Below are 24469 nucleotides of genomic sequence, written 5' to 3'. Positions count from 1 at the left end.
GGAACACATTACCAGCTACACCATAACTTCCTTGGCTTGTGAAACGCTCTGGTGTGTGGCTCTTTTTCGAAGAGGTTTCATCTCTTTCCACGGTCAAATTGTCATGAGAAACCTTAAGTTTCCGATGGGCAGACTTCGGGTCTAGTTTAAATGGCTGACCTGTAGAAAAGCAAAAGATATGGAAAATGTGTTTTTTGTTCGTTATTTTACAAATAAATAAATTCACCAAGTGTCAAACAAAGCTTTTGCTGCCAGCACTAAATACATAATATGGTTAGTGGCATTGTGAGATCAGGCTGTGTCATTGACGCAGATCAAAACTGACGGTCATGTTGTGCAGCTGTGTATCAGGGAGGTTAAATAAAGTTCAAACTATTTGTAAAGAAATATGGGCAAATGGCTTTCACCTTATTATTATAATTATTTGCACACTTTTTTTGTAGGACAAGCAGAAAATTATGATGAAATACAAGGACTTTTTTTTTTAAACAGGTCATGAAAGCTGATCATTTAATTTAGCAAAACATAAAAATAAGCAATAATGATGCTTCTACCTCATAAGCTATCAATTATTATAAGAAACACAACAATATATAGTGTTGATCCAGAGGAAGGCAAAAAACCCTTATGGAGTACTTGCCAAATGCTTCATGTTAGGGGGAAAAAAATTATTTGCCGACCCAAGTGGGGCAATCAGAATAAATTCCTGGATCAACGAACTATCTTAGCAACCTGTGTGTTACATAATAGATTGTATTGTCTAATATATTCTTATGACGAATGGGACAAATACGTTGAGAGTCTTTATCTCAATCCTTTGCTATCCTAAGGATGGTTTGAGCACAGAAAGCTTATTATTAAAATACGAAATTAAAGTAACTTTTATCTAAATATTTTTACATAAACATTATGTATGACTATTAAGCTAATGTTACTTAATTGATTATGGAATACGTGATTATTTACAGAATATATACTGTAACAGAAGAGCAAAACAATCAGATAAATGGCTAGAATATTAACGTTCTTATACTTTCCCTGACAATACTTCCTGACCAATAGCTCAAATTACATCACACACATATACTTTACATTGAGCGAACGGCACATAAAAGTGTAAAAACAGTTCTACACATTCTAGATGTCAAACTACTATAGGAAATTAAAGGAGCTTAAAGGAGGCACGTCTATAAGCCTGTACAGATCAAAAGAACTCTCTGAGGACTTGTAAATAGCAAAATAACATTCCGGTGTTGTATTTAAAACTTTAGAGTTCAAATCCAGGATTATGCTTGGATATCACCCTGGGATAATAAAGAAACACACTAAGTGGAAGGAAATCTTGTCCTCATAGATATACAAGATACATTGGTATACAATGCAGGTGCTGGATTGAATAAAACTCTTCCTAGTGATAACCGCATAATTTAGCACAGTGTCCTAGTCAACTCTGGTTATAAGGATTTATTGGGTAAAATAAATTTTTGGGGAATTGGGTATCTACAAGATGCTTCCTAATACTGAGCAGTTATAGAGCTATTCAAGCTCCATACAAACGCACAACTGGATGTTATATGGCAAAGCATATACAAGTTTCACATAGGTCTGCTCTACAGTAAAAAATAAAAAAATAAAAAAATCTAGAATATAGAACATATTTCTAGATGAGAGGATGTACAAAAGTTGTTGATGAGTGCCCAATGGTCCCTAGTAAATTCTCTTCAGCCTTTTTTTTTTTTATTCTAGTGTGGAAAGGCTTTTTACAGACTATAATTGAAACCAGACATACCGAAAAATGGATAGAAGTGTCAGATTTACATTTTGATAAGGTCCAGAGCTGCCTTGGAGGGTACAAAGCGAAACACTATGTCCTTTTTTCCCCGAGGAATACGCAACACTTACAAAGCAGCAAAATATTTTCATTTTAAATACATGGCCTTGTTTAACAGGAAGATGAACTTCATGTGGATGTTTGCTTTTACATGAAATTTCAACATGAGGCCTAATGTTCCTGGCTACAAGTCAGTGTCAACAAAAGATGGCACAAAGGAAAGGCTGCCACATAACATGCCATGATCCAAACAGCAGAAAGAACAATATAATCTGCAGCCAAAAATACCACGTCGATTTTCATATTTCCAGAGAAAAGTTCACTCTTTACAATAAACATAAAGAAAAATATTTTCTATAGCAAGAAATAGGAAATTTGCATCACAGGATTGGAAAAGTGCCTGCACTAGCAAAATAAATTACGAATGAGAAAATAAATGAAACTAAACTAAACATATAGTTGTACTGCTTATACATATATATCCAACAACTGAATGAAGGTTACTTAAATACTAGGGCAAGTGCTGCTGAAGAGACAATTTTACTAACAACCCAATAATATTACTCCTATAACCCGTGTCCCTTTCCGACCATTGTCATACAGTTGTATGGTCTACAGAACAGGACATCAAATGGCAGCCAGAAAGCCCATCGAGGCATCCCCTACAGATGTATCTGTACGTATACACAGCGGTCGTCAGACACTGGTCAGAGGGGTGGGAGGAGGTCTACAGAACAGGACATCAAATGGCAGCCAGAAAGCCCATCGAGGCATCCCCTACAGATGTATCTGTACGTATACACAGCGGTCGTCAGACACTGGTCAGAGGGGTGGGAGGAGGAAGAGGTCATACGTGTCTGCTATATTCTTTGTTAGGCTTTAGTGGCCAAACGGCACAATATTTTTTTGTGCCGTTTGGGATAATAGTGTAGCGGACCTAAAACAGGGCAGTATAGTATGATGACCGATACAGTTTAATCCACACAACTAAAAGGTAACGTTTTTGGTCTTCCATTGAGATGTTCTTGGAAGTTATGTCAGTACCTTAGGGCAATAGGAATTTTGTCCTACCTACAGGTAGATAGATCCCTTCAGTAAAATAGGCAGAAACCGCTTGAAGTAAACTACCCCTAATACAAAGGGTAGTATAGGCCAAGGTTCATGGCATTTCTTATACAAAGCGTAGTGATTTTTTGTTTTATGTTAAAAATACAATTAAAAACCAGAACATCTCATTCTGCAAAAACAGGAGATTGACTAAATAAAAAGAGAATTGCATACAGCCCACTAAAAGGTAGAGTGAAAGATACTTCTACAGAATGGATCACAAAGAAAAGTGATCTTCTATGGTTGAAATGTTTTGCTTACATCTGCTGTTGAGCTTGGCTTTTGGTTTTAATCTTACCTGAATGTTACTGTAGGGACTTAATTTTTATTACTGTGCTTGTTAAACTATACGAAAACCACATTCTGCTTGGAACAACACTTAGTGACCCACTTACCCCCGATCATAACTGTACTACAGGTCAGGCCAAATATTAGCGGTTGTCTTCACTATTATACGTATGCAATAACGTGGACATTTAAAAAAAAATAAAAAATTTGAGTTTGACAATAGCCAATATCACGTTTCCTTTAAGACTTCAGTCACAACTTTTACTATTTTATAGATTTTCACTGCTGCATAAATGTCTAAATACAATTTAGGGATGAAATGTTCATGGACAAAAATTGGACCAAAAAGTAGCGCCGCTATACATGAAGTACAAAGCCAGCATAAAATAAGAACGTATTTATTCATAAAAGGCTACGCGTTACGACATCAGGCCGTACATATGATCACCAATAGTCCATCTTAAAAACAGTTTTTTTTTTTTTTAAAAACCCAACAAATCTGCACAAGTCAAAGAGCGCTTATGACGTCATACAGAGGTCAAAGTGATGCAAAGGGAGTCGCAAATTAAAAGATGGTTCCACAAAGAAATACAAGGAATAAATGCATGTCTGTTACATATTAAAAACATTTCATATATAGCACAGATAAAATATGTATAATCACTAAAGAGCTTTTATGTGTGTGCGCATATTACGGCATGATAACTTTTCAGGACACAATGTGACAACATCATCGGTATGTTCGTGTATTATACGGCTATTCCAGGGGATGATTGGTTACTCACATATCAGCTGGCAGGGAGTTTAGCAGAATTATAGGGTAAACAAGGTCCGTAGGTGGCAGCACGAGTACACAGGTGACAGTCGCAGGTAACAAACAAACTATGGAAGCCAAGGGGGAACAAAGAAAACCGCAGAGCTGGAATCTTACAGGACTGGTGAGTACAAGAGAATATTAATAATAATGTGAGGAAACAAGCATCCTTATGGGAATACTCTGTTTATACTAAATGTGTTCAAAGGGAGCTTAAAGAGGCTCTGTGACCACATTATAAGTGGCCTATATTGTACATGATGTGATCGGCGCTGTAACGTAGATTAAAGCAGAGTTTTTTATTTAGAAAAACGATCATTTTTGACAGAGTTATGACCTGTATTAGTTTTATGCTAATGAGTTTCTGAATGGACAACTGGGCGTGTTTTACTTTTTGGCCGAGTGGGCGTTGTACAATCAGCGTCATACACTTCTCTCCATTCATTTACACGGCAGATAGCGATATAGCTATATCGCTATGTGCAGCCTCATATACACACTATAACATTACTGCAGTGTCCTGACAATGAATATACATTACCTTCAGTCAGGACGTGATGTGTATTCCGAATCCTGACCACTTCTCTGCACGAGATCTCGCTGTGAATGACAGTTTACGGCGTAATCTCGCGAGACTACCCCTGCTATGCTGTAAATCACAGAGACGCTACAGAAGTGGTCAGGATTCAGAATACACATCACGTCCTGGCTGGAGGTAATGTATATTCATTGTCAGGACACTGCAGTAATGTTAGTGCTTGTGTCTGCACATAGCGATATAGCTATATCGCTATGTGTAGAGTAAAAGAATGGAGAGAAGTGTATGACGATGATTGGTCACTGATTGGTAAGCGTCATACACTTCTCTCCACAATGCCCACTTGGTCAAAAAGTAAAACACGCCCAGTTGTCCATTGAGAAACTCATTAAACTCATAAAATAGATCATAACGCCGTCAAAAATGATTGTTTTCCAAATAAAAAACACTGCTGTAATCTACATTACAGCGCCGATCACATTATGTAGGAGAAAGGGCACTTATAATGTGGTGACAGAGCCTCTTTAAAATTATAATATTATTGGTTGAAAAAGACCCTGTGAGGGTTGAAACGTTGCAGGTGATGTGTCGGTGAATTAAAGACAAATTTTTCCACTGGAGTGCTGCAGTTTCCTTCTCTTTATTTGGATCTGCTATTTCCCCCGGACTGGGACTATCTTCTGCGAGCACCACCCAGAAGTTGGGATTTCTATGTGGTCCATATGGTCTGGTTGCTGGTTGTGCTGCCGATATTTAAACTTTCTCAATATTAATGGTTAACCACAAGTAATTAATAAGAACAGAAAACAGTCTTGTTTTGTAAGGGTGAAACGGTTGGTAAAATAAATAAAAAGGAAGATATCAAGGCGAAAGATAATTTGAACGTGAGGCTGGGTAGAGACTATAACTATGTCAGTAGTTATAGAGTTAAAAGATTAATAAACTGTCAGTGCTATTTTTTCTGAAGGGGATAAAAATGTGTTTCTCTAAAATATAAAGGGACTGCTATATAATCTAATGTACATGTGGGTACAAAGTTCATAGGTTTACGTATAGATTATTAGTATGCATGGAATCTCACCAATAGTTATCTGTGTATATAACTATACAATTGTATAAGTAAAATTAATGTAAAAACAACGTTTATCATATTTGGTATTTGAAAATCCTAATGATACGGAAAGTATGAAACAATAGTAAATGTGTATATATATATATATATATATATATATATATACACACAGTTAGAGCCAGAATTATTTGGACAGTGACAAACTTTGGCATTTTAGCTGTTTACCAAAACATATTGAATATACAGTTATATAATTAATATGAGCTTAAAGTGCAGATTCTCAGCTTTAATTTGAGGGTATTCACATCCTAATTTGAGAAAGGGTTTAGGAATTACAGTTCTTTAATATGTAGCTGCCTCTTTTTCAAGGGACCAAAAGGTAATTGGACAATCTCAAAAGCTATTTAATGGGCTGCATGGGCTATTCCCTCGTTAATCCATCAATTAAGCAGGTAAAAGGTCTGGAGTTGATTCCAGGTGTGGCATTTGCATTTGGAAGCTGTTGCTTTGAACCCACAACATGAGGTCAAAAGAGCTCTCAATGCAAGTGAAACAGACCATTGTTAGCCTGAAAAGAAAATTAAGAAATCCATCAGAGAGATAGCAAAAATGTTCGGAGTGGCCAAATCAACAGTTTGGTACATTCTTAAAAAAAAAAAAAAAAAAGAAGAGCGCACTGGTGATCTCGTGAACTCCAAAAGGCCTGGATGTCCACAGAAGACAACAGTGGTGGATGATCGTAGAATCCTTTCCATGGTGAATAAAAACCCCTTCACAACATCTACCCAAGTGAAGAACACTCTCCTGGAAGTAGGTGTATCAGTATCTAAATCTAACATAAAGAGAAGACTTCATGAGAGCAAAAACAGAGGGTTCACCACAAGGTGCAAACCATTAATCAGCCGCAAAAATAGAAAGGTCAGATTAGACTTTTCCAACATCTAAAGAAGCCAGCTCAGTTCTGGAATCGCATTCTTTGGACAGATGAAACGAAGATCAACCTGTACCAGAATGATGGGAGGAAGAAAGTATGAAGAAGGCTTGGAACGGCTCATGATCCAAAGCACACCACATTCGCTTTACATCATGGTGGAGGCAGTGTGATGGCATGGGCATGCATGGCTGCCAAAGGCACTGGGTCACGCTTCACAGTACAGATGGACAATGACCCAAAACATAAAAAAAAAACTCCTGGGTAGCTTTCGCTGTAAGGCAAAGAAGTGGAATATTCTGCAATAACCAAGTCAATCACCAGATCTTAACCCGTTTGAGCATGCATTTCACTTGCTTAAGACAAAACTTAAAGGAACAGTGTCATCACAATTTTTTTTTTAATATGTTAAATATGTTAATATGTTATTAAAAACGTTTATATTTATTTGTGTGTTTGTGTTTTACTTTTTCTTATTTTTACACTTTTTCTTCCCTATGGGGGCTGCCATTTTTTTTTCCATTTCTGTATGTGTCGATTAACGACACATACAGACATGGAATACGGCAGCCACAGTCCCATAGGGACTGCGAACGGGTCCCGTCCCATCCACTTCTGTGTACGCCGACTGTGTGGGAACTGCGCTCCCACACAGTCCAATTTGAAATGCGCGCCGTCCGGCGCCATTTTCCTGTGTACCGGAAGTCGCGGCCGGACAGTAAGATTACTACTTCCGGTCTCGGCTTCCGGACTTGTGCACTTGGACCAGCGGCAGCAGTTGGAGCGGACGGGCCGGAGGGAGCCGCGGCGGCAGGAGCAGGTAAGAGATTTCTATGTATGTTCGTGTGTGTTTACTACTGTATGTAAACCTACTACACTGTGTGTTAGCTCAAAAAATGGCGACACACAGTGTAGGAGGTTAGACCGTTCAAACCCCTCGTTTATCCCGGCACTAGCCAGGATAAAGGAGGGGGGGATTCTCAGAGCTCACTAGAGCGAGTGCTTTTTTCCCAATTTTGCAATGCTGCAATTTTGGGAATAGCTCCATCTAGTGACCAGCAATGGGAAATATTATAAATTAGAATCTAATTTATAATATTTCCTGACTCGTGAAAAAAAAAAAAAAAATGTGAACAATGTTTAATCACCTACACACTAAATGTTTAATTAAAAAAAAAACAAAACATGTTTTTCTGGCAACACATTCCCTTTAAAGCACAAAGACCCACAAACAAGCAACAACTGAAGACAGCTGTAGTAAAGGCCTGGCAAAGCATCACAAAGGAGGAAACCCAGCGTTTGGTGATGTCCATGGGTTCCAGACTTCAGGCAGTCATTGCCTGCAAAGGATTCTCTACAAAGTATTAAAAAGAACCATTTTATTTATGATAATGTTAATTTGTCCAATTACTTTTGAGCCCCTGAAATGAAGAGGCTGTGTAGAAAAATGGTTGCAATTCCTAAACGTTTCACAGGATATTTTTGTTCAACCCCTTGAATTAAACCTGAAAGTCTACACTTCAATTGCATCTCCGTTGTTTCATTTCAAATCCAATGTGGTGGCATGCAGAGCTCAAATCATGAAGATTGTGTCACTGTTCAAATAATTCTGGACCTAAATAAAATATATACATAGTAAAAGGCACATCTAAAATGGATTGTAAACAAAGGCCAATAGATATATTGCTCCAAGGGATAATCAGAACAATGGGAATAGGAATAAAATGAATTACAAGGGGGGGGGGGGGGGTTAGAGTAATCTTATGTGTGTAAAGTATAAAACAAGGAATAATCAGAAGGAAAAAATTATGAAATTGTGTCCCCATGTTAATCTAAAGAAGATTCAATAATATAATTTTAACCCTGTGGATGTAGGCATGATAAATTTTAAAATCCAGAAGTTCTCCTGTTGCTTTAGTTTGTTAAATCTGTGGGGGGTTTCAAGGGGAATTTGTTCGATGGGAGTAAAGTTAATTTAACATTTTTTACATTGTTTATATGTATAAAATGACACGAAACACTGTTTCAAAAAAAACTTTAACGATGTTTGGTGATTCTGCTTTGCAGGAATTGGGTAGTTCTACCTACATATTGCAAGTTACATGAACATGGCAAAAAATAGATTACAAAGTCACTTCCAAAATGAAGAAAGGACTTTATAGGGAAGGATTCCAATGTCACAGAGGATGTATACGTGTTCCTCCTGTGGGTCATGTTTTCACAGCACAAACATCTTGAATGACCACATTTAAAAGAGCCATATAATTTGGGGAACATTTCGAGAGCAGGGTTGTTTTTTTATTGCGCAGTCTGCTCAGGGCAAGGATGTTTCTCAGAGTTTGAGATCTTCTGAACGTGATGTTAGGATTATCTGGTATCAGATCCCTAAAGTGTGGATCATTTTTTAGAATATACCAGTGTTTTTGTAAAATGGACCTAACTGACTTGAAACCTGTATTATAAGAGGTTATAAAGTTGTTGTTGGATCTAGAGTCATCATTTTTGGTAGTAGCAGGTTTAATACAGTCTTCTTGTGTTAAGTCCATTGCTTTCAAGCATGCCCCTTTAATAAATGGGGAATTTTTTCTCCTTGAATCTTTTTTCTAAAATGTTGCATTCTGTTATGAAGATTTTTTGGGTGGAGCAATTCTTTCTGACTCTTTTGAATTGGCCAAACTATATGTTTTTTAACCATGGTGGGTAATGTAAGCTTTTAAAGTTGAGGTAGCGGTTTACATCCACTGATTTGAAATGTGTTCTGGTGACAAAGTTAATTCGGTCATCGATACTAACATTATGGTCCAAAAAGTCAATTGATTTTTCTGAAAAGGTATGTGTAAAGGATAATCCAAAAGTATTCGAATTAAGGGACTCTATAGATGAAATTACTTGTTTCCACACCATTCCATATATATATTATATATATATATATATATAAAAAAAAAAAAAAGGTCATCTATATACCGTCTGTACATTAAAATATTATTTTTAAAAGGATTGTCACCATATATAGAGTTGAGTAGGCTGGTGCGAAACGAGAACCCATGGCAGAGCCCCTTGATTGGTTATAAAATATATTATTAAAACTAAATGCATTGCGTCTTAAAATGAAATTGATACAGTTGGTTAAAAACAATACCTGTGCTGGGGGTAAATGTGGGTCAAATAACCTCCGTCATTGGGGATGTTCATATAGAGAGGGCTGAAACATCAGCTGTTGAAAACTTGACAGGGGTGTCATATGATTAATCTGTAGATCACGCAAGTCCATAATTAATTGTGTGGAATCTTTTAAATACGACGGTAAACTCAATACAAATGGTTGGAGATGTAGGTCTACAAAGTGAGACAGATTGCTCGTCAGGGATCCAATATCCGAAATGATAGGGCGGCCAGGAGGGTTGGTAGGGGACTTGTGAATCTTGGGAAGATGTTATATAAAGGGCATAGTAGGAAATGGGACATGTAAAAAAACTGGATGATCTATAAATTTTTTGTAGAATGTACAGTCTGCTAGAAGTCTCGATGTTTCACAGAGGTAATCAGTTGTGTTTTGTATCACAATTCCCCCTTCTTTATCCGCAGAGCGGATAACAATGTGATCATTATTAATTATTTAAATACAAATTAATTCTTTATCACCAAGGGTCAGCTTTAAAGAGAACGAAAAGGAAAATAATTTTTCCAGTGAATGAAATACATAAGAAGCTGCTGATGATGTTATGGTAAAAAGTTACTTTTTTGTGAAGCGCAATATTAAAACGTTATAAGACTGAGCTTCCCCTAATTAGTTTATCACAGGTTGTCACAGTTTTGGAACCCCCAACAATCATCTGTAATTTGGTGGGGGGCATTCAGCACCACAGAGAAAATTAAGTATTACACTGTTCCTATTGAAATCAAAAGGCTGTTAATGTAATGGATGAATGTGCTACCCTTTTTGTAACCACAAGGACAGAGATGCAACTTTAAGCACCTGGGCTCTGAAAAAAATCTTTACTGGTAATGGCGATTCTAGTAAGGAAAGCATCCAGGAGCCCAGTCTCCACAAGAAGGAAAAATACTGCGCCTCCGACAGAATAGAAAAATGACAGGGGCCGCAACTGTCCGTCACTTAGACAAAAAGAGCAGCGCACAGAATACAGGATAGCCTGCCCCCTGTATATTGTAATACACCTCACCAGAACTAGCACTGCATCCTTACAGGTGTGTATAATTAACCCTCTGCTATTCCTTTCTCTTGTAACATTGTGCATACAAATGTGGGTTCAACAAAAATATACTAATACAAGATGTTAATCCGAGGTTTCAAACACCGGCAAAATTCCTTTGTGGATTTAGCAACTTTTTATATAAATAATTGAGATTAAGAAGTCTGCAATGGCCTTGGCTCTGGGGAAGAATATAACAAATACATAAAATAATAATCAATGAAGGCCAAATGCTGTATGAGAACTAGAAATCGATTCAGATGACTACAAATACTCCACACATGCATCTTGCTGCTTTAAATGGTAACAATATACTACTTTAAAAACGTCTCCCTCCACATAACCGTTAGACACAGTTCCAGATGTTGCCGAAGGAAAGTGAAACTGGGACCCAATTATACTCATTCGTGCTCAACAAATTTTTTGAGGCTACAGAACAGATGAACTGGGGTCAGCAAAGCCTGCAGGCCGTCAACTCTCGAAGATATGCCAGATGTACTTTCCCTATCCAACTCTTAACAAAACAGCAGTTCTTTTCAGAAATACAAAAAAACAACCAAGACACATGATAAAAGAAAAGCCTATGGCATTGATTAACCTGTTTATTGACATAAATGCCCAGAAAAAGACACAGTTAGGGCTTATTCAGACGAACGTATAATACGTCCATGCTACGCCCGTGATTTTCACGCGCGTCGCACGGACCTATGTTAGTCAATGGTGCCGTTCAGACAGTCCGTGATTTTCATGCAGCGTATGTCCGCTGCGTAAAACTCACGACATGTCCTATATTCGCACGTTTTTCGCGCATCACGCACCAATTGAAGTCAATGGGTGCGTGAAAACAGCGCACGGCACACGGACGCACTTCCGTGTGCCGCGCGCTACAGTAGTCAAGACTATGTTTTTAGGTTTGGAAACAGAAAAGCACCACGTGCTTTTCTGTTTTCATTGAGTCATAATGCTCCCGGCTGCGCGAAAATCACGCAGTCACGCATCATATGCGGATGACACACGGACCTTTTACGCGCGTAAAACGCCGCGTTTTTTGCGTGCGCAAAACGCACATGCTCGAGTGAATCCGGCCTTAATAGTTCTCATGTGACATTCCAGGCATGATTCATTCTTCTTTTAAGGCCCTATTCACACACACGTCAGTTTTGCACGCGTAAAAAACGCAGCGTTTTTCCTGTGTTGCAGTCCGTGATTTTCACGCACTCAATGACTTCAATCGGTGCATGATGCACAAAAAAACGCACAAGTATAGGACATACAGTGAGTTTGACGCAGCGGGCACACGCGTGAAAAACACAATGTCTGAATGGCCCCATTGAACTGCATAGGTCCGTGTGACGTCCGTTGTTTTAAAGCGTGTAACATGGACGCGAAATATGCTCGTGTGAATAAGGCCTAAGGTTGTGTGGTATTGGCATTAGAAATTCATAGTTAAAATGGCAAGTTTAATAAATATTATCATGCTCAAATAAACGGTCTAGATATTAAGAATTGTTATAGATATTTGTAATTACAATTCTTTTTCTAAGGATTGTCTTATAAAGTTGCCTTCTACCGCTAAAATCGCTGATACATCCAACATCAGAGAATAGAATGCCTGGTAATATTAACTTCTGTGCTCCTATCACATACACTGTACTCCATTTTTCTTTTCATGAACCAAAACAAATAAGAAAACAACCTATTGGTTCATTACAAGGTAACTATAAACTTAAAAAAGCATCCGACATGACAGTGACATTCCAGGACTGTTGCTTGGTTGGGCTTGGGTAGCCGAGATCTCAACGATTGCTCAACTCAGAATGTCTTTTTGCAGGGAATCGGCTCAGAAAATTCCTATAGCTATTAAATTTTTTTGGGGGTTTTCTTTAGAGAGGTGGTGTTAACTTCTCTAATGAAAACAAAAAAAATAAAAATATATATATATATATATATATATATATATATATATATATATATATATATATATATATATAAAAATTGGAGCCAGATGGGCACATTGCTCAGTCAAGTGCTCTTAACCCTCCATTCTAGCTACCTGTGGGGGATTTCAGCAGCTGGACTTCCACCAATCAGAACGTGTATAACTTTTCCCCTAAAAAAAAAAATAGGCCTTGAGTGGTCCTATACAGTCATGTTGTTCAATATTCTTTTAATTTCCTAAGGACAGCTATGTGACAATGAACATACGGTATGAGTCACTACAGTTCACACAAGGCTTGCAACCTATTTTTCTGACATGAATAGAAAATTTGCCAAGTTATGTAGGGAAAATTCCCTTGCCTTATACAGATGTAGAAATCTTTAGCTTGACTTGTAACGCATTAAATACACTGTAGAAAAAACTTTAACTTGACTTTTTCAATGGCTTTTGTTGTGCGAGATCACACTGCAGCAAGTTATCAAAGTCAAGATCAACTTTGCTTAATCTGTAGATCACTGCAGAAGCTTGGTGGCTCAAGAACAAGCAAATTCTACCAGGGATACATCTGTATAGAGCTTGTAGGATGTCCCCAGACTTGGATGAATTTCTTCTTGATACCCCAATTTCACTCCATGCTCCAAAAACAAACTAATTGGTCAATTATCTTTCTATGAAACTTGCCCTAGTGCGTGTGTGCATCTGAGACAAGGAAAATAGATTGTGAGCCCCATTGGTGAGAGGGACTGACTGGAGAGATTACCTTATGTGCGCGGTGCTGCATAATATGTCTGTGCTATAGAAGCAATAGCAAATAAAAGTAGGCATGTTTGTCATTCAGGATAGCTGTGTGCAAACACTCTGAGAACTGGAAAGGTGGACACGGAGACTATATCTTCATTTCTAAATTCTGCTGTTCCAATATTCGTAAATAATATAGTTTTTTCTTTTTATACCAAAAAAAACCGAGCATGACTTCCTCATAGGTTGGCCAGAATAAAAATATATCTTTATGCAAACTATTATTACTGCAGCATAAACAAGACATGAGATAATACAAAATGGTCAAATTCCAAGCAATAATATAAAGACGTCATTTAAAAAGGGGTAGTCTGGCATTTAAAAAAAAAAAAAAAAAAAGTGTGCCCCACCCCCCAGCAAAAGCACCTTTCATTCTCATGGGCGGTGTCTGGTAATTTAATTAGGGATGATCTGCAATACCGGACAAAAGCCTATGGATAAGCAGGTTATGCGTTTTCTTTCTGACAACCGTTTCAATTATTGTTGATGTTAACACATAAATAAATATTATCAATATATTATACATACACACTATGCGCATATATATATATATATATATATATATATACACACATACATACACACACACACATACACACACACACACTCTATAGATATATATACACAAAGTCTTGAGACGTTCATGAACCTTTAACAGCTCCCATATTGTCTCTGAAGGGTATAAAAACATGAACTTCTGAAGATTCTGTGGGTGGGTGTTCCGGAGTAAACCAGATACAAATTACCGGTGCTTTAACTCTGGCCAAAACAAGAAAAATCTTCCTGTTTAAATTGCTTTACCAAAACACCCTCCACATTTAATCCATGTTTTCTTAATCGGTCTCAATGATTTATTGAACGTTCTGTCTGGCATCAAATAGAAAGAAAACGGAAACTTGTGCTTTTACATTTTACTGGAATGCCTAGAAACACACAGAAATGTAATTTCTAAAAGATTGTAAAGCATATTAGGATACATGCCATCATACCTGGGTTCTTACTGAATAATCCAGCCTTGGTATTTACAGAGCCTCTGTCTGGACGCCACTGTTTACACTGCCTGCAGTCTACAGGCACACACAGATGGTAAACACTGGTTTCCTGCAGAATGCACATATTTAAGGCTCTGTTCACATCACGTTTTGGCCATACGTTTAGCTTGTACATCAGGAAAGCTCCTGACATACACGCTAAACGTGTCCATAGGGCTCTATTGTCCGAGGAAGGCCAAAAAATTTAAATTTAGGCTTCCGTCTTGCCGTTATACGTTCGAATACTGAAAAAAGAAGTATGGAATAGACTAGTCGATCATCCAGCAGAGTCCAATAAAAATACAAAACATATGTTAAAAGCGGTATCAGCCACCCATAGACTATAATGATATCCGTTTAATAGATACATCATGACCCCTCATAATGATGCAAACTTTGCACGGATACCATTATAGCCTTTATGCCACTGTTAGGCATCAGTCACAGCCTAAATTTAACGCATACCTCAGGAGCTTTTCCCGACACATACGTCAAACATAGGCAAAAAAATGTAAATATAAATGAGGGAACTTGTTTAGCAACATAACTCGCTGCTATCGTGTTTATTTTAATGTTTACTTGGTTCAGGAGACCCCTTCCGAGATACATTGAGAGAATTGTTGAAAATTGTGGCATGGACTAACAATGGTGAGGCCTGAATTTCACCTTGTTCTAGTTGGGGAGTCCCAAATAAAAAAAGGTGTGCTGATGATGCAGAAAAAAAAGAGTCTCCAGGGGCGCTGTTTTTTATATATTTTTTTTTGACCTGCCTGCGTCCTGCTGGGAACGGGTTTTTACCCACCCACCTACCTATGCAGCAGCGCCCCTGGAGACTCTTTTTTTCTGCATCATCAGCACACCTTCTGCGGTTTTCCCTGCAACACCGGCGCAGAGTCCTGGCAGCAGCAGCAACCATTCTCTCAACTGTTTGTCGTCCACATACCCTAGGTGAGCACCAATTTGGACATTTGGTATTTGCACCTCTGTTGCCCGGGTAATCTACACTATGTGGCGCTGTGTTTTCTATCTCCTATCTAAATAAGAAAAGGTGTAACTCCACTTTAGAAGGTAATTTGAGGGTATAAAATGTACTATTTAAAGGGATTGTATGAGAAGACTGCTTTTTTTTTTTTAGGAACATGAATGTGGCTGAGCTGCAATACCACACACAACCACAAGAGTGGCGATGTTTATGACTTGAAACTTTTTTTTCTAATCTCATAGAACAAAGGAAAAGTTTTTTCGTTTAGTGGTTCTAGATTTTATTGCTGGAACTTTCAGCATAATCTTGTGGGCAGTGTATATGCTGCCTACTTTGCACCAATAAGATGACCGCACCTAAAACCTTGAAGACGTTCTTACATTGGACAAGTGTGAACTGATCATACATTCTATCAAAGTTATTTCGTACACCCCCAGAGTCATTTAGACCTGATCATGACTACTGTACTTTTCTCTTGGTGTTTCCTTACCCAGTTGTCCAAATGAAATACCAATGAGCAGCAGCCCATCTGTAGGTACCGCTCATGCTAGAAGTGGAAAAAAAAACATTACTTACTGTTAGTCTTTAATTTTCCAGGTTCACTGTTCCGGCTGCCAGCTTGGTTTATAGCCTTCACAATAAAGATATACTTGGTGCCGCTCTGCAGGCCGTGCACTGTATAGTGGTTCTGCTTGATATTGGGAACAATCATCCAGCTGTCGGCAGAGTTACACAAGCCTGCAAGTTCAAACGAATGGAAAAAAGTTATTACACAAACTAGACAGCAAATTTTGCTACAAAGCTGAATACATAGAGTTTAATATAAACCGGTTTTACATTGACTCCCGGTATCTCTACAAATAAGCAGAACAAATCATGTCATTATGAAGGTAGAGAACACATTTATACGGTGTCAAGAACGGTTAGGTCTGTGTTTTCCTACATACAAGGAAAATAAATCGTTACATTCAGGAGCAAATGAGAAACACTGTTTTCATGTTAAATGCACATTTACCAAACACACATGTAACCAATAAATAAATTGACATAACTATTGTGACTATCTAAAGCCTCAAACATACATATTTTGTCTGCGGATTTCGCCATTTTTCTGTAGGACCTGCTGACACTCATATTTGAACCGGATTTCACGCCATCTGATATCATTGTTTAATATTACTGAGTCAAGTTCTCGTACAATTGAGCATGGCATATATGAAATGGCATATGGGTGTACAAAGTGTCACAGGAGATAAATGTGCATTTACTTATTTTAAAAAAAAGAAAAAAGTAGATAAACGTCTTGATCTGTTAAACAGCGGCGCTTTTTACGGTGGGTACGAGTTTTTATAGCCAGTGACCCCTGTGATTGCTGCTAATCTTGGTAATCATTCCTCGGCTTCAGTCACCGTGCGTGTAGTGCTTTCAGTGCATTTGACCTATAGACACAGTCTGTGTTGACAGGGAGAAACTATGATCTTTCTGACAACTATCTTCTTGAGGGATTATAAAATGCAGGATAACCTCAAAACGGTCAGGTTGGACAAACCCGTAGAGATTTCCTTTCCATCCACCAGATATTATTTTAGAGTATTATTAAGTTACATCTTATAAAATGCATTCATACTGACCTTTAATCCATCTGTAATATAATGTCTTACTCTTTACTCATTACCTCAAGACCCTCAATATAGTCCAATTACAAGTATAGTCCCATTTCAGGGTGGGAATGATTTCTGTATTAAATCCCATTCCCCGCAGCCATTCCCCCAATCATCCACAGTAGAATACAGAAGCCATTCATTCTTATTTATAATTATACAAGCAGCAATTTTCCATCCAGTAATCTTTATTGTGTCTGAAGCACAGACTGATTCTACTGACGGGCAGACAGGAAAGCTGCATTGAACGTTACATTTTCTCAGAACAGACCCATGTAATATAGGATGCAATTATATTAAAATATTAGTATCAACATTTGTAAATGGCTGAAAATGGAATTCCTAATATTTGTCAGTCCATCAGGAGTCCCCACTCTAACATCTCTACTCCTTTCATACAACACATTGTCTACTCTTTACATTCCTATTTCTGAAGGAATACTGGATGCGCCGATGTATTGTGGGTACATTGTGCAACATAGGCATTTCATTCTCCACATTCCTTTAAATGAGTGATCAGAACCACTGCACCTTGTGTTCCTATAATAGTTTGATAGAATATTTAGTGTATATATCAGATGGTGGAATAGGTTACAATTATTTTAATTTTATACAAATCATATAGTAATTGGTTAAAAATTGGCATAAAGCAGGAAATTTACTTGCATTATATGTGAATCATCACTGCAACATAATTCACCTATATCTCTTCCTTATGTATTAGAAATTTATGTATTTTCTTGAGGACTGCTGCAAAAAAATAAAACTCCCTCAAAAAACGTATGAAAAATTTCCTTCTACATATATAAAACCTGAACCGCGAGTGCTTGCCTACAGTGGTAAGTATGTAGCTTTTGACTTGAACTACTTACTGCCATAACCTACTTAAATGCAAATGTACTGCATTATGGGGTATTTGCTTTCAGTGCTTTGCTGTTTATGACCAAGCTCTCACCCAGAAAACTTAGACTTAGGCCTCATTCACACGACAGTGAAAAACGGCCGTGCGATGGCCGTCCTTTTAACGGCTTTCACATGGCCGTTTTCAGAACAATGATATTCTATGGGTGCATTCACACGGCCGTTTTTTTAACGGCCTGTGAATAATGGCAGTCAAAAAATAGGACATGTCCTATTTTTCCCCGTTTTAACGGCCTCACGGCCCCCATAGAAGTCAATGGATCCGTTTTTAACGGCTATCAATACATGTAACAACCGTTAAACAGATCTGTCACATGGGGATTGGCTATCGTTGGCATACTCACGTTTGCGGCGCTTCTTCAGGTGTGGTCACTCGTCTTCACGGGTTTGAAGGCGCCTCGATGACGTCATCGCCCCGTCGCGCTGCCTTGCCAGATCTCGTGCAGACGAGTGACCACACCTGAAGAAGACAAGAGACGGCGCTGCTCTCGTGAGTATGTGGCACGATCTGCAGGGAGGCAGGTGTGGCATCATCGACAGGGAGGCTGGTGTGGCATCATCGACAGGGAGGCAGGTGTGGCATCATCGACAGGGAGGCTGGTGTGGCATCATCGACAGGGAGGCTGGTGTGGCATCATCGACAGGGAGGCTGGTGTGGCATCATCGACAGGGAGGCTGGTGTGGCATCATCGACAGGGAGGCTGGTGTGGCATCATCGACAGGGAGGCTGGTGTGGCATCATCGACAGGGAGGCTGGTGTGGCATCATCGACAGGGAGGCTGGTGTGGCATCATCGACAGGGAGGCTGGTGTGGCATCATCGACAGGGAGGCTGGTGTGGCATCATCGACAGGGAGGCTGGTGTGGCATCATCGACAGGGAGGCTGGTGTGGCATCATCGACAGGGAGGCTGGTGTGGCATCATCGACAGGGAGGCTGGTGTGGCATCATCGACAGGGAGGCTGGTGTGGCATCATCGACAGGGAGGCTGGTGTGGCATCATCGACGGAGGCTGGTGTGGCATCATCGACAGGGAGGCTGGTGTGGCATCATCGACAGGGAGGCTGGTGTGGCATCATCGACAGGGAGGCAGGTGTGGCATCATCGACAGGGAGGCAGGTGTGGCATCATCGACAGGGAGGCAGGTGTGGCATCATCGACAGGGAGGCAGGTGTGGCATCATCGACAGGGAGGCAGGTGTGGCATCATCGACAGGGAGGCAGGTGTGGCATCATCTACAGGGAGGGGCGTGTGGCATCATCTACAGGGAGGCGTGTGGCATCATCTACAGGGAGGCGTGTGGCATCATCTACAGGGAGGCGTGTGGCATCATCTACAGGGAGGCGTGTGGCATCATCTACAGGGAGGCGTGTGGCATCATCTACAGGGAGGCGTGTGGCATCATCTACAGGGAGGCGTGTGGCATCATCTACAGGGAGGCGTGTGGCATCATCTACAGGGAGGCGTGTGGCATCATCTACAGGGAGGCGTGTGGCATCATCTACAGGGAGGCGTGTGGCATCATCTACAGGGAGGCGTGTGGCATCATCTACAGGGAGGCGTGTGGCATCATCTACAGGGAGGCGTGTGGCATCATCTACAGGGAGGCGTGTGGCATCATCTACAGGGAGGCGTGTGGCATCATCTACAGGGAGGCGTGTGGCATCATCTACAGGGAGGCGTGTGGCATCATCTACAGGGAGGCGTGTGGCATCATCTACAGGGAGGCGTGTGGCATCATCTACAGGGAGGCGTGTGGCATCATCTACAGGGAGGCGTGTGGCATCATCTACAGGGAGGCGTGTGGCATCATCTACAGGGAGGCGTGTGGCATCATCTACAGGGAGGCGTGTGGCATCATCTACAGGGAGGCGTGTGGCATCATCTACAGGGAGGCGTGTGGCATCATCTACAGGGAGGCGTGTGGCATCATCTACAGGGAGGCGTGTGGCATCATCTACAGGGAGGCGTGTGGCATCATCTACAGGGAGGCGTGTGGCATCATCTACAGGGAGGCGTGTGGCATCATCTACAGGGAGGCGTGTGGCATCATCTACAGGGAGGCGTGTGGCATCATCTACAGGGAGGCGTGTGGCATCATCTACAGGGAGGCGTGTGGCATCATATACAGGGAGGCGTGTGGCATCATATACAGGGAGGCGTGTGGCATCATATACAGGGAGGCGTGTGGCATCATATACAGGGAGGCGTGTGGCATCATATACAGGGAGGCGTGTGGCATCATCTACAGGGAAGCGTGTGGCATCATCTACAGGGAGGCGTGTGGCATCATCTACAGGGAGGCGTGTGGCATCATCTACAGGGAGGCGTGTGGCATCATCTACAGGGAGGCGTGTGGCATCATCTACAGGGAGGCGTGTGGCATCATCTACAGGGAGGCGTGTGGCATCATCTACAGGGAGGCGTGTGGCATCATCTACAGGGAGGCGTGTGGCATCATATACAGGGAGGCGTGTGGCATCATATACAGGGAGGCGTGTGGCATCATATACAGGGAGGCGTGTGGCATCATATACAGGGAGGAGTGTGGCATCATATACAGGGAGGCGTGTGGCATCATATACAGGGAGGCGTGTGGCATCATATACAGGGAGGCGTGTGGCATCATATACAGGGAGGCGTGTGGCATCATCTTCAGGGAGGCGTGTGGCATCATCTTCAGGGAGGCGTGTGGCATCATCTACAGGGAGGCGTGTGGCATCATCTACAGGGAGGCGTGTGGCATCATCTACAGGGAGGCGTGTGGCATCATCTACAGGGAGGCGTGTGGCATCATCTACAGGGAGGCGTGTGGCATCATATACAGGGAGGCTGTAAATAGTGAACATGTGACCTTCCTTTGGTTGTTTTCAGGGGGTTGGGACAAAAAAAGCCTGACCAATGAAATTCATCAGTTTTTTTAACGGCCATGAAAAACTGATGCAAAATGGATGTCAAACGGCCATTAAAAAGGGACAGATGGACTGGAAATGGAAGAAAATTTAGACACACACTGATGCAAAATGGCCATGAAAAACTGACAGTTGATCAGTTTTAAATGGATATTTTTTTTCACTGTCGTGTGAATAAGGCCTAAGGCCCCATGCACACGAACGTGCTTTTGCGGCCGCAATTCCCCTGAAAATCCACGGTAGAATTGTGGTTTCCACGGTCCATGCATGGTCCAGGCTCATAGAAAATAATTGACGTGGCCATGTGCATGGCCCGCGATTTGCGGGCGGCTCGCGGGTGACACTCCGCGGCCAGCCGACTCGAAAATCACGGCCATGCACATGGCTACGGTCGTGTGCATGAGGCCTTATAAAGCAAAAAAAAATAAAAAATAGATTCATGGTTACATTCTTATCCCTTCAAACAGAAGTTAGGGACTGTATTATACAATATTATACAGTATTATATAATAAAAACATATGTTCACATTTTAATTTATTTAAAGAAATATCTCACGGCAAATATTACTTCCATTTACAGCTCTATAACATAACCAAACCTCTCAATAGGATTAGATCTTCTGGCTATATAATGTTTGGTGACAAATCTTTCAGTTGTCAAGTCCCAATCTTTTCTTCTGATACACTGTGGTCTGATCTTGCGGTTTACTATGATAACAGTTAAGGTAATTTAAGGGTTCAGTTTGTGATATTTAACTTCTTGGCCATCAAAAGTATAAAAAATCTGAAAGAAACTCGAAACAAAGTTCATATTGAGGATTTGAAAAAAAAAAAAAAAAAAAAAAAAGGATGACCTAAAATCTTCACTGATTTTTCTTCAGAGTGAGAATGAGGTTTTGTAAAATTCCATACACGGTTGTGGATTTTCACACTCATCTAGCTAAAAAATAGCAAAAGACTAAAAAATTCCAAGAAACCAGTACAAAGACGATAAGAGTCTTGAGAAAGAGTCATGGGCCTGAAATGGTGGTGGGGCCGGGTGGAGTTCTCTCATTTGCTACATTCTGCTCCAAAAAACTTGAATAAAAAAACACTTTTAAACAGTGGTGAGTGCCGCCTTAGGCCTCATGCACACGAACGTGCTTTTGCGGCCGCAATTCCCCCGAAAATCCACGGGAGAATTGCGGCCCCATTCATTTCTATGGGGCCATGCACGCGACCGTAGTTTTTACGGTCCGTGCATGGCCCGGGAGCCCGCACCGCATAAAGAACAGACATGTCTTATTACGGGCGTGTTCTGCGGTCCGGGCTCATTGAAAATAATGGCCGCGGCCATTTGCATGGCCTGCGATTTGCGAGCGGCTCGCAGATGACAGTCTGCTGCTGGCCGACCCGAAAATCACAGCCGTGCACATGGCTACGGTCGTGTGCATGAGGCCTTATTCTCCTTTCTCTGGATGCTATCGTCATTACAGATGCTGAGTGACACCATCTGATTTTGCACATATAGGAAAAGTAGTAAATAAATATTTTACCTTACTTTGCAATGGATGGTATGTTTTCTTTCATAGTGGCATTATAACCTAAATACTTTGAAACGATAGTAGCCACTGTGTGTTATCCAAAGTTAAGTGTCCAGAGCAGTAAAGGCTAGGACATTAAAAAAACGCTAGCCACAATGTCAAGCTGTATCTATCATAGACTGCTACTTTAAATAAAATATATTCCATCACAGCTGCAACATGAAAATAAGTGCAGGATAAATAGGTTCCCAATTGAGATTTACAACCCTTTGCAATCTGGAGGTAATAATGTAGAAAGTTATTACCTCTGGGCTTGATACTGACAAATTCTACACACCGGATGAGACAAATCCCAAATTCATCAATGACAGCTAAAGAAAAATATCCTACTTCCATCTGCACCATCTGATCCCATTTTGCTGAAATATATATGAGTCCTGTAGCCAAAGGCTGTTTCTCTGGTCCCCAGGAGATCTGGATCTAGTTCTGGATCCTGTCTAAGAGCCAGAGGAAGGAGAGGGGAAACCAGTTGGCTTGACGTAAAGGAAAGAAGTGGATGGAAAGGACGGATAAGGATACAAGTCATATGAAGAAAAAAAAAAAAAAAGGAGTAATTCTGTTATTTTATTTTCTGCGTGGGCAATTAACAAAATCAAGAACCTAAGTGACTCAATGCACATGCGATAAAAACAGGTGCAGCAAAGAGTAGGACTTTATTCACACGATGCACTTTCATGCAGTTTTTTATGTAAGTTTCTTCAAAGCTGGGAATGGATCCAAAAAATATTAATTATACAAGTCCCCCTTTTACACATTTTGTGTGCAGAAACTTGAGTGAAAACAGATACTTTTCAACCATGAATAAATGGAACGTAGGGAGCACATTATAACCTCCGAACATTCCCATCAATATATTAATCGACATTTCATTATTTAATTGGAAAAATATGTCACAAGCAATAATAATTTGATGGACAAACTATTTGTTTCATTAGATGTATGGAAAGAAATCCCATTAAAAGTGTGAATACAGGGTCTACTTCACTAACTTCTCTAAATCTGGCAATTTTCTTAAGTCACCGACCTGCCAATAAACATGGTATATTTTTATTTCCAAGGTAAGAGCTGCATGTCCGACAATTGCTTCCCCAACTTCTGCCATTACGGGGCAATAGGGAGACCCCCATGCACATTAGATTGTGGACACATTCCATTAATGTAATGGTGTATGGACTGCTTTAGTCAGTAGAAAATGCTATACAAGTGGAGAAGTGTCAAACTAAACATGATCTCGCTGGTGGGTCACCAACCTGTAAGCTCAAAAAACTTGCCCTCCAACGATACAATAAATAAGGGGGCATATTAGTAGAAAGAGTTATTTTAAGGGTGCCATAGATTTTTGTCAGTGGATCCGATCATTATGGTGAGATGTGCTGAAAATCTCATGTCTATGGTGACTGGAAACTATCCTCCAATGTCCCTAATTTGTGAAAACCCGAATTAACCCCTGCAATAGAAATAACATGTCCATCGAATTAATATAGCTATGCTGGATACGGTTGTTCAGTTGACAGCTATCTCACATTTATGGCAAGATTAAGGTTTGATTCACAAGTGCAGCTTATGAGCCAAGTACAGGAGTGAATACAAAAAGAGAGAAATATGTATACAGGAAAGACTTCTACTTCTCTCTTTGTATCGACTTCTCAAAAATCTGCATGTTTGAATCCAGCCTTAGGCCAAGTTCACACGGAGTATTTTGCCGAGTTTTTTGACGCGGAAACCGCGTTGCAAAACTCGGCAAAGACGGCCCTAAAATGCCTCCCATTGATTTCAATGGGAGGCGTCGGCGTCTTTTTCCAGCGAGCAGTAAAACTGCCTCGCGGGAAAATGCGACATGCCCGATCATCG

The 24469-nt window shown here is 40.3% G+C and overlaps 1 protein-coding gene across 2 annotated transcripts in view; it reads right to left on the bottom strand.

Annotated features, from left to right (window-relative positions):
- MID1 (midline 1) overlaps window positions 1–24469 on the bottom strand; it is a 349475-nt gene that overhangs the window by 6837 nt on the left and 318169 nt on the right. For both annotated transcript variants that reach the window (XM_075853965.1, XM_075853964.1), the window contains exons 8-9: window positions 16119–16280; window positions 1–159 (exon numbers count right to left, since the gene is read on the bottom strand). The exon at window positions 1–159 is cut by the window's left edge and continues 49 nt beyond it. In XM_075853965.1, coding sequence (XP_075710080.1) covers window positions 1–159; window positions 16119–16280 — 321 coding nt within the window. The remainder of the gene's footprint in view (window positions 160–16118; window positions 16281–24469) is intronic.

Source organism: Rhinoderma darwinii, chromosome 2, assembly GCF_050947455.1.
Source record: "Rhinoderma darwinii isolate aRhiDar2 chromosome 2, aRhiDar2.hap1, whole genome shotgun sequence".
NCBI lineage: Eukaryota > Metazoa > Chordata > Amphibia > Anura > Rhinodermatidae > Rhinoderma > Rhinoderma darwinii.
The sequence above is the reverse complement of the archived record's forward strand: the minus strand, read 5'-3'. Positions and strand labels throughout refer to the sequence as shown.